At 31.1% G+C, this 12,081-nt stretch overlaps 1 protein-coding gene across 1 annotated transcript; it reads right to left on the bottom strand.

Annotated features, from left to right (window-relative positions):
• Positions 1 to 3,650: 3,650 nt before the first annotated feature.
• Positions 3,651 to 10,404, bottom strand: LOC110265344 (uncharacterized). Its single transcript, XM_021108303.2, has 4 exons — positions 10,357 to 10,404; positions 10,047 to 10,292; positions 6,157 to 6,205; positions 3,651 to 4,698 (listed from the first exon to the last, which is right to left on the bottom strand). The coding sequence occupies exons 1-4, from the start codon at positions 10,402 to 10,404 to the stop codon at positions 3,923 to 3,925; spliced, it is 1,119 nt and encodes a 372-aa protein (XP_020963962.1). The 3' UTR covers positions 3,651 to 3,922.
• Positions 10,405 to 12,081: the final 1,677 nt, after the last annotated feature.

The raw sequence follows: 12,081 nt of genomic DNA, 5'->3' as shown, positions 1-12,081 counted from the left end.
GGATGATTATGAAATGATTATGAATGACAATGAGGCGTTTTCACTTATTTTATCTGAGATACGAGTTTCCCTGGGTAAAGGGCAGTGGCTTGCCATCACGTGTTCCAGGTTGAGACTCGATACTCTGTTGACCCTACATCGTAAGGGTAACCGGACACGTATAAATTCTCGGAAAGGATATCCCCCAATGAGCAAGATTTATATATGAGAAAAAAGCTATGCATAGACTCTTGCGGATGCGCGACGAGGGATAGTCCAGGGTTTAGCAGACGGACTTGTCGGGTTGGCTTGATAACTGACAGATGAGACTCATCAGCCATAGGACTGGCATACATCATATACATATATTTGAATTGCTTGTTCATGCTCTAATTGGGAGTGCCTATGTGATTTTAATATGCTTATTTGTCATATGTGTTATCTGCATTACTTGTATCCTAATTGTGATTGTCATTGTCTGCTTGCTTATCTGTGTGATTCCACCGGAGATGGAGGTTTTGGAGGAAAGTGGATAATGGAGGGTTAGGTTAAAGTTTTGGTTAAACTTAGGAAGCCTTAGAGAACCACCCTGATTTATAGTTTTTGTTTAAATTTTTAAGTTTTGTAATCTGAGTGTCGGCGTTCTAGGATTTCTTCTGGCTTTTCCAGGAACTTATATCTTATGTATGCGGCACATTTACCATGTTGAGAATCCCCGGTTCTCATTCCATACGGACATTTGTGTTTTTCAGATGCAGGTCGAGAGGCACTTCGCTAGGCGTCTGGAGTTCTCTGCAGCGAAGTGGGCTTTTGGGATTTTGATATTTTGTTCTATTTTGCTATATCGATATGTATAGACTCTCCTTATGTATATGTGCTTTACTTTTGCAACTCATAGAGGTTTATGGAGAACTAGGGTCTCTTTTATGTATTTTTGGGTTATGAATTTCTATATGTATGTATATAAATATTCTTCGACCAGCCTTAGCTTCGCAGGCTGAGTTAGGAGCTTGATTATTCTGTACCCTTGACCTTCTTTTCTCGCTTTCTATACATATATGTTCATGTACCTTAGCTTTCTTCGTACGCAAGTAATCCTTATTCCTGAGCGTTGCACTTTTAATTTTACGATTTTTGCTTTACCTATTCTTCAAGGCTCCTCGTATACTACGTTCTTTCAATTATATATATATATATATATATATATATATATATTATTTTAGAAGTTGTAATACCACACCACCTCTATTTTACAACTTAAGCGTAAAACTCTGTGTGGTAGAGTGTTACATTGCCCTTAGCTCATCATGGTTTAACTTCTTCCATGTCACTCCTCTCTTCGATGTCACTGATTGCTTCTTTTGTTCCTAACATTCCTTTCTTCGTCTATCGCTGTGGGCCACCGTAGCGTCTTTCACTTATGTCGTCGCGTTGCTGCCCCCACCGAATTTTGCATATATTCTCACCTTATCGCGCTTCTCTTCTCGCCTAAATGCGATCATTATTATTGTTGCATTGTCGTTTGCTATTATTGCTGCATCGTTAGAGCTACTTGTGTCTTCTGTTCCCCTCTTTTGTGGTGTGCTCTATTCCTACATTACTTCATTCATGACGGTCTTTTTTATTTAAATTTAGATATAAAAGAGGTTATACTGGAAAAATAATTATTGATTCAATTGTTTATATTGCACTGCGATAATTTTTTTAAAAATAATAAATTTCAATCATTTTAGAAATAAGGTGTCAGCAAAGAATTCATTTGGCATATTATAATTTTGTGGTGCTGTTCAGAGGTAAAAAAATATTGAAAAAAAATAGTGACTTTGGCTAATGGTACGAACATATTGAGGGACAACTAACATAGGAAGTAAATTAGGGAATTGAAACAATTTTTATGGTATTGAAAAGAGGAACTAACACAAGAAAAAAAAGAGTAAAAAAAGGAACCAACACAAAAAAATACAAAAGTGAGAGAAAATATATATAAATGTATTTGTCTCACATTCTTAAAGAAAATTTATTTATGTGAGATAAAAAATATATTATTAAATATCAACATAATGATAAAAATATATTATATATAAATTTAATCTGTTGAGATTAAAAAAATCAAATATACTCAAATCAATAAACAAAAAAAAAATAAATAATAATAATCCAACTATCCAAAACAAAATTTTGTCTCTCAAATATAAATGATACTATTAGTATTTAATAGTTTTTTTATTGATATATATATATAATTTATTTATTTTAATTATTTTATGTAATTTAGTTTGTATTTAGTCTTATATATCTAATAATGAGTTCTGTAAAAAAAAATATTTTTCACAAATTATTATAGAATATCAATTGTACTATGCGATTAAATGGTGAAAATTTGTTGAATAATTACTCAATAAAAAGAAAAACATTATTTATACCTATATATAAAGAGAATTGGGATGGTTTTATTTGAAATTTTGTTGCTTTTTTCTCTCAATTTTTTGTCCCTCTCACACAATTATAGTAAAGAATTGAAGTTGATCTATCGGAACTATACTTGTTATCGATTCTTTAACGATTAAGCTATAATTTTTTTGTAATGAATAAAAAATAATAAATAAAGTGTGATTTGACAGATACAATATCTCAAAAAAGCCAATATTAAAAATAAATATATTAAACATTGCCAAAATATTAAAATAAGAAAAAATACTCTTAAGTTAATATATTTTTGATATGTTAATTAAATTATTAGAAACTTGATTAATATGTTTTAAATTTTAATATTATAATATTTTATATTATTTTCTTGTAAAATATTTTGTATATCAAAATTAAACACAAACTAAATATAAAAGAATACGTGTGAACATAGTTTATATTTAACAAAATAATATTCTAGTGGTATAGAAGGGCTTTTAGTAATTAACTTGGTGCAATGCACCTTTCTCTTGATACCATTTGCTTTAACCCTGAATTTCAATTTTTTTCTCCAGCTATCATGCCCAAATTTCGTGACTTTTATTATCCCAACCATGAAAATGGCATTGATGATGGTGGTGCTGTCAAGAGCTTTAACTTTACCATTTCACCTCTTTCTTCACCCAATTCTACTTGTGATAACACTCACAACTAGAAAATTACTTAATACAGACAGATTTACAGACATATTTAGTTTTTATTACAGACAGATTTTTGGTTACCGACGAAAACACCAACGGATTTTGTCCCTCTGTAAAAGTCTCGTCGAAAATTATTTACCGACGAATTTTTTTCGGTCGGAAAATTACCGACGGATTTTTACCAGTTACCGACAGATTTTTCCTCGATAAATTCTCCCCTCCATTTCCCTGAAACGTCGAACTTTTCGACGGATTTTTCGTCGATAATTAGAGACATTTTTCGACAGATTTTCCATCTGTAATTAAAGACAGATTTTCCGTCGGTAATTAAAGACAGATTTTCCGATGGATTTTTTGTCGGTAATTAGAGACAGATTCTTCGACGGATTTTTTATCGGTAATTGGCAACAGATTTTCCGTCTGTAATTAGAACTTTGGAAAATCATCTCAAACTCTGAATACTGACAGAAAATCCGTCTGTAAATCCATTAGTATGGTAAAATAGAATTTTTTTTAGATTTTTCTATTGCAAAATAAACTTTTTTCATATAAAATAAATATAAATTTAATACAAATTTTTATCTAATTTGTATTCGAATATTTATAATATTTCAAAAGATAAAGAAATTTATCGTATTGTCAAACTAAAAGAAAAGTACTATAAACAAGCAAGTCAATATAATTCAAAACATAAACAAAGTGTATTGATCATCAACTATAATTCCTAGTATATTGTTCAACCATACTAAAACTATCAGCTATAGTTCATCATCAGAATATAGCTGATAGCTCATCAGGAAGTGCTGATAGTTCATCATCAGAATCTTCAACTTCAGCTAGGAGTTCCTGTTCTTCCAGCTTCTTTTCAAGAATTTTAGCTCTTTTAATTCCTCTTTGGCCTCTGCAAGCCTACCCTCACGCTTCAATGTAAGATCCTTTCTTTTCAAAGCAACAACCTCAGTCTTGTCAATTCTGCTGCCCTTTTCTTCACCAGTCTTCGGACGAACTTTTCCAATGATTGATGATAATTCACCCTCCAAACTCAAGCTTGCTGGCTTTCTATCTTCACAATGTAGATCCATATCAGACCAACCCAGCTCTCTAAGTTCAGACATAAGATCATCCTTTTCTTTACCCGGATGAGGAAGTGACTTTGTTTTACTGCCAACCTCTTTTGGACTACCTTTGTTATGCATGTCAGACAAGTTTCCAGAAGATAACATCTTCGTTATCTTCTTACGGTTCTTCCTTAAATGAATTTCCAAAGAATCAGCCTGCCCCTCAAGTTCCTTTCCTCTCGTAAAAGATCTCAAGGCCTCCTCAGATTTCCCATCTCCTTTCAGAATTTTGTACTTCCTTTTTTCCTCCAAAGCTTGCTGACGTAACTCATCAGGAGTGGTGGATCCAACATCAATGCCCAGAATATCAGGCTTATCATTTGAGACAAATTGTTGTATGTCGCTGTCATCAATGCCCAGTATATCAGGCTTATAACTTGAAGATGATGCAGTGCAAATTGATTTTTGACTGCTGGGAGCTTTTTCCTCTCTACCAGAACCAAGAATCTGGCTTAAAACTTCATCCTCATCTCTAGAAGTTGATTTCACGTTCCCTGGATGAATTGAAGTGAATATTTGAAAATATGGAGAGTACAACTCCAGTGTAAACTAGTACACATACAAAAGATTTTGTTTTTCAAAATAAAATTGTTGCATAGATCATACACGTGATGACAGAAAAGAAATTATGATCATATAAAGAAACACACACACACAAACATAAGCGAAATGCAACATACCGCAAGGGATTCTTGCAGGTAAAATTATTCACAACCAAGAAGAAGATTCAGTGACTCACTTTTCACTTCATAAAATCGCACATTATATCAACCCGAAACCCAAACTTATATTGCATGTACATTTCACGCACAGATTTTATTTAATTGTATTGAATGTATGTATTGAATTGAAATTGATAGGTATTAAAATCAGAAATTCATAGTAGCATTCATCAAGATTAATACTAGTAGTATAGTGGAGTACATTGTATTGCGTGCTACTCTTTTAAGTGATCATGTAGTTCAATCCGTAAGAGTAAAACTAAATGACAAATGAATTATTTTTTTTATTTGTGTAATTATAATTCTTTTATGAGTAATATTAAGTAATTATTTTTTTAAGATAATATCACTCAATTTTTTAAATTATTTTATTTATTTTAAATTTTAAATTCTAAATCATAAATATTTAATTTTAAATTCTAAAAACTTAAATATTAAAATTAACTAAAATTTAGTTCCTATAATTTTTTTCTCTTATTATAGGATATAATATAGAAATTGAGAAATATTAAATAAACAACCTATTTTTGTAATCAAGTCTAACAAAAAATCTTTATAAATGCATAGCTCCACTTATATAAATTTTTAGTATATAATCAATTTTCAGCACTCACACACCTAATGATTCAAACTCAGATACTGGTGGTTTCTATGCAGCTTTTCCCGCACAGTCTGCTCCTTTTGGAGTTACTTTCTTCTAAAAACCAGCTGCCGGGCTTCCGATGGCAGACTCATGATTGATTTTCTTGGTAATCTTTCATATTCTTTCTTCCTTAGATTATAGATTATAACATCTCATTTTGTTTCATTGGATTGATCTTACCACTAAACCAAAAGCTATATCTGTTAGTTAAGATGTAATTCTTGTTGCTTTAACTTATTTGGTCATTATTTATTTGGATCCTGCTAAAGCAGAATACTAGCCAATAGCCGACATTATCTCATCCTTATTGATTATTAGATTTGTATCTTTCTTTTTTCTTAAGCAGTTCTCACTATAAGACAAGATTTTTATAGCTGGAAATATTTGTATGTATAGTAATGGATAGATTCTCAATCTTTATCTTTACGCCCCACCAATAATTTCAAAATGACTTTCCTAAAGCTAACTCCAAATCAATGTGTAATAACTAATAAGCAGTATTTCTATAGGAACCACTCAATTATGATGAAGAAGAAATCTGGTTATTCATTGATACTAAATTACTAATATTAACAATTATATTTTACCTTTGATTTGGAAGCTCAAGCTCTTGGATTGCCATTTTTGAGTCCCTATCTGCAATCAATAGGATCAAACTTCAGACATGGGGCATAGTTCCACTTATAATTGTGCATAGTTCCACTTATAAAAATGTGCATAATCCATTTTCAGCACTCACACACCTAATGTTTAACTTTAATTGTGCATAGTTCCACTTATATAATTAATTGCCTCCTTTCCTCCAAGTCTAAGAAGAAAGAGAAAACTGCAAAGGAATAAACTGAAAAGGAAAAAGTGGAAATAATAATAATAATAATAATAATAATAATAATAATAATAATAATAATTAATCACCAGATAATTATAATTAATCCAAAAGGGAATGAAGGAATAGTGATTTATATATAGCTGATGATTAACACTCCATGTAGTCGTTCCTTTCATCGATTAACCAAAAAAGAAAACAGGAAAAATTTTAATGAAAACAGAGATACCAACAGTACTTATTTAAAGTTTTTCTGATCCAGACCTCTGAATTCAAAATATATAAACAACTCACTATAAATGATGCATAACTACCACCAGCGTAAATTAAAAAGAATAAACTATGACCATGGCAACACCCATAAGTTTCCACACCGGTAGTGAATAGAAAATTTTGATTAAAGATAAAATCTGACAAAAACTAAGTTTTATATATAAAGAATAGCTTTCCAATCTCTTAAGTCATAACATATCCAGGGAAAGTCCTATATACATATACACTAGATAATGTATTATTATTGTATTGGTAAGATGTTAGAGGATATTGGTACACAAAATTGGGTAAATACAGTCCTGGAGGAGGCAAAGACCATCACACAGTATATTTATAGACATGCATGGATTCTTAATATAATGAGAAAATTCACTGGTGGAAAAGAACTAATCAGACCAAAAATTACTAGATTTGTCACTAATTTCCTTTCCTTGAGGTCCTTAGTGATACAATAGGATAATTTGAAGCACATGTTCGCTCATTCAGATAGATTTTGGAAATATGAACATGAAGCTGTGAGCATGGTTGATGGGGACATGCCTGCTATGGATTCCATTTATGATTTTATTGACATGTTAAAACCATGATTGCAGCCCTTACCCAAAAGTGGACACGCACGATACCAACGGAAAATGTTGTGAATCAAATATGCTATTATTGAATAATTAGTTATATCCAAACATAATCCCCCAAAGAACATTATATTTTACGGGAGCAACTCCAAAAGAACTTGGAATGACCCATCTTGTTTCTGAGGCTTTTCATCAAACAGCTTATGTGCATCATTCCAAATGCTTTGATTAAATAAAAAATTCATCACAGCAACCAAAAAAATCACAAAAGCAAAGGCAAACGCTAGCTTAATCCCAAATCAGAAATGAAATCAAGCACCAATTAAACTAACACGACATGAAAATTACATTGTAATAATGGAATTCCATTGTATCAAAAACTGGAAGAAAATATAGTAGAACACAGATGATTCGGATGAAGAAAATTACTTTTGTGCAAGACGAGAGTGATGAAGTCCCAAAGGTGTTGACGATGGTAATTCAGATGAAGAATACGTGGATGAAGGCGCTGAGGAGAAAGGTTCCAGTGTGAATGGAGTGTGGAGCTCGTTTGCCTGTGAAGCTCGAGAGGAAAGGGGTAGAGTATTAGGTTTAACTCTATTTTGGACCCAAAATTTTAAATTATAAAAAGATTTTTTTGTCTATAATAATTTAATAAAATGCAGCGTTTTCGTCTATTTAATTATAGACGGATTTTTTGTTGATAACCATTTTTCACGGAAAGAAAATACTTTTTTCGGACAAAATTATTGACGAATTTTTTTTTTCGTATATAATTTATGCTAATTTATTTTTTTGGTTTCCGAAAAAATTTTTTTTCGCAAATTCTGTCTTTATTTTCATGGGATAAAATCTGTCGAAAATATCCGTCTTTAATAACTAATTTTCTAGTAGTGACCATCATTACAGTGATTCGTATCACCCGTTAGCAATCATTGGTAGTAATAAGAGTGAACCAATGAGTGGAATTAACCAACTTGACATGAATCAAAAGTTGAAAGAAAAGAGAACACGTGGATATAATAATGATGATGATGTGAATTCCAATTTCATTCATCATGCATCATCATCATCATCCAAAGGTAAAAGTATGAGTGATCATGCAGCAAAAGAGATGCTAAAAATTCATCAAGTTGAACATGCATGTCCAACGAAGGAGAGTCTAATTTGGACACAAAAAAATCTCAAAATGTATGATAATGATTTTCTCTTTAAAACAATTGATGAGTCTAGTGTTTATGAAAATTTTTTTGAGAAAGTAGTGTTGAAGCCATAAGGAGGAGTGAGAAGAGGAATAAGAATAATTAATCACAATGATAATAGTAACAAAGGACCAATTAGAAACAATATCAATCAGCAACACCATCACCACGATGATCCAGATAATAATAATCAAAAGAAAGTAATTGATGATGTTGTTGTTAACGATGGTGAGAATGGAAGAATCCAAAGCCTTCCTTACAAGAAAAATAGGCCGTACACATGTTCAAAGTGTATGGTAGTGTTTGAAACATCACAAAAATTTACGGCTCATATAAGTTCTCACTACAAGCTTAAGAGTAAGGTTGAGAGAATGAAGAGACAAATGGCCAAAATGATGCGTAGAAGCAAAAAAACAGCCATACTTGAACATCAGCAACAACATATCAAAAATTTTAGAGGAGGAGAAGGATCTGGTTTGTAGGTGAATGTGGAAGGTCAAGCCCTTCATAATAATAATTATGATGCTCCTCCTGATTTTGATGTTTGTTTTAGCATTGGCAAGATCAAGATGGAGCCTTTCCTATAGATGTTATTAGGTTATGTTCTTCAGTTCCTATTTGCTATTTGAATTCACAGGTTCATTAGTGTTTAGTTATGGGTTTTAATTGTCATGGTTATGGAGTTATTTATCTGTATTATTAATTATGTTATATTTTGTTGAATTGTGTAGTTTTAGTGATGTTATGTATGTATTTGGACATTGATCTTTTATATGAATTATTTTGTTGTGGGTGTGTGCTACTAAATTGTGGATTCGAGCTATGTTTATATGAATGATTAGAATAATAATAATGATAATGATTTTGTTCTTGGATAACTTTTTAATGGTAAAAATATTGATAGTAGTTTACAGGCTAATAAATGGTAATAAATATTTTAAGAAGACCGAGAATTTAATGAGATAACAATATTTATTATCATTTATTAGCCTGTAAACTACTATCAATATTTTTACCATTAAAGAGTTACAGAAGAACAAAATTAGTATCATCATTATCATTCTAATCATTCATATAAACATAGCTCGAATCCACGATAAAGTAGCACACACCCACAACAAAATAATTCATATAAAAGATCAATGTCCAAATACATGTATAATATCACTAAAACCACACAACTCAACAAAATAAAACATAATTAATAATACATATTTATAACTCCATAACCATGACAATTAGAACCCATAACTAAACACTAATGAACCTGTGAATTCAAATAGCAAACAGGAAATGAAGAACATAACATGATAATATCTATAGAAAAGGCTCCGTCTTGATCTTGTCAATGCGAAAACAAACATCAAAACCTAGAGGAGCATCATAATTATTATTATGATAGGCTTGATCTTCCATGTTCACCTGCAAAGCAGATCCTCCTCTTCCTCCAAAAATCTTGATATGTTATTACTGATGTTTAAGGACGGCCATTTTTTGCTTCTACACATCATTTTGGCCATTTATCTCTTCATTCTCTCAGCCTTACTCTTATTCTTGTAGTGAGAACTTATACGAGTCGCAAACTTTTGTAGTGTTTCGAATACCGCCATACACTTTGAACACATGTACGGCCTATTTTTCTTGTAAGGAAGGCTCTGGATTCTTCCATACTCACCATCATTAACAACAACATCGTCAATTACCTTCTTTTGATTATTATTATCTAGATCATCGTGCTGATGGTGCTGCTGATTGATGTTGTTTCTAATCAGTTCATTGTTATTGTTATCATTGTGATTAACTATTCTTATTCCTCTTCCTATTCCTTCTTGTGGCTTCAACACTACTTTCTAAAAGAATTTTTCATAAACAGAAGACCTATCAATTGTTTTAAAGAGAAAATTATTATCATACCTTTTGAGATTTTGTTGTGTCCAAATCAGATTCTCCTTCGTTGGACATGCATGTTCAACTTGATGGGGTTTTAGCATCGCTTTTGTGCATGATCACTCATACTTGCACCTGTGGATGATGATGATGATGCATGATGAATGAAATTAGGATTCACATCATCATTATTATCATATCCACCTGTTCTCTTCTCTTTCAACTTTTGATTCAGGTCAAGTTGGTTAGTTTCACTCATTGATTCACTATTATTACTACCAATTATTGTTAATGGGTGATGCGAATTAGTGATGGTGGTGGTAGTGTCATCACAAGCAGAATTGAGTGAAGAAAGAGGTGAAAGGGTAACATTAAAGCTCTTGATAGCACAACCACATCACCAATGCCATTTTTATGGTTGGGGCTATAAAAATCACGAGATTTGGGCATGATAGCAGGAGTGAAAAAATGAAATTCAAGGTCATAGCAAATGGTATTAAGGGAAAGGTGCAAAACCATCACCAATGCCATTTTTATGTTTGGGGCTATAAAAATCACGAGATTTGGGCATGATAACAGGAGAAAAAAATTGAAATTCAAAGTCATAGCAAATGGTATCAAAGGAAAAGTACATTGCACCAAGTTAATTACTAAGAGCCCTTTTATACCACTAGAATATTATTTTATTAAATATAAACTATATTTACACATATTCTTTTATATTTATTTTGATTTTAATTTTGACACACAAAATATTTTACAAGAGAATAATAAAAAATATTAAAATATTAAAAATTTAAAATATATTAATCAAGTTTCTAATAATTTAATTAACATATCAAAAATATATTAACTTAAGAGTATTTTTTATTTTAATATTTTGACAATAGTTAATATATTATTTTTAATATTGGCTTTTTTTCAGGTCCTGTATTTGTCAAATCACATTTTATTTATTATTTTTATTTAATACAAAAAAATTTATAGCTTAATCGTTAAAGAATCGATAATGAGTATAGTTCTAATAGATCAACTTCAATTTTTACTATAATTGTGTGAGAGGGACAAAAAATTGAGGGAAAAAAAGCAACAAAATTTCAAATGAAACTATCCCAATTTTCTTTATATATAGGTATAAATAATATTTCTCTTTTTATTGAGTAATTATTCAACAAATTTTCACCATTTAATCGCATAGTACAATTGATACTCTATAATATTTTGTGAAAAATGTTTTTTTTATATAGAACTCATTATTAGATATACAAGACTAAATTCAAACTAAATTACATAAAATAATTAAAATAAATAAATGATATATATATATATATATATATAGTACTTGATGACAAGTCATCTTAGCCCATTTTAGCTAGTCTTTTTCTTTTGTTTTCATTAGAATTATGCACTTTCTTAAGCTACAAGCAAGCTAATTGAGTAGAATTTCATGTTTCCCTTGATTGAACCAACCATATGTGAATTCATGCCATTTCATGAGGTTTTAAGCTATAATTGTTGCATATTGGGGAAGATTGAATACCTCATGATTTTGAGCAAAACTTTGATTAGTTTGGTTGATCAATGATAGGTGAAGAAGGCTTGGAGAAAGGTTGAAGCAAAGAGGAATGGCTAGGAGTGAAGAGAGGACAATGGAATAAGTGAAAATTGAACCGGGTTGCATGAAGTTAGCCCCAAGGTTAGCCCCCTAACTTGGAGGCTAACGTTGGGCATGTGAATCACTCTTTGGAAGTA

Source organism: Arachis ipaensis, chromosome B8 (genome assembly GCF_059453495.1).
Source record: "Arachis ipaensis isolate K30076 ecotype BB chromosome B8, ASM5945349v1, whole genome shotgun sequence".
Classification (NCBI taxonomy): Eukaryota; Viridiplantae; Streptophyta; class Magnoliopsida; order Fabales; family Fabaceae; genus Arachis; species Arachis ipaensis.
The sequence above is the reverse complement of the archived record's forward strand: the minus strand, read 5'-3'. Positions and strand labels throughout refer to the sequence as shown.

What these genes read in the sequence shown, in the direction of transcription:
- LOC110265344 (XM_021108303.2), bottom strand. Translation starts at nt 10,404, where the DNA reads ATGTCCAACGAAGGAGAATCTGATTTGGACACAACAAAATCTCAAAAG. An exon ending in TGTGTTCAAAGTGTATGGCG is followed by an intron (nt 6,206 to 10,046) that starts GTATTCGAAACA and finishes TATTGATTGCAG; the next exon opens with ATAGGGACTCAAAAATGGCA. An exon ending in CTTGAGCTTCCAAATCAAAG is followed by an intron (nt 4,699 to 6,156) that starts GTAAAATATAAT and finishes CAATTCATCCAG; the next exon opens with GGAACGTGAAATCAACTTCT.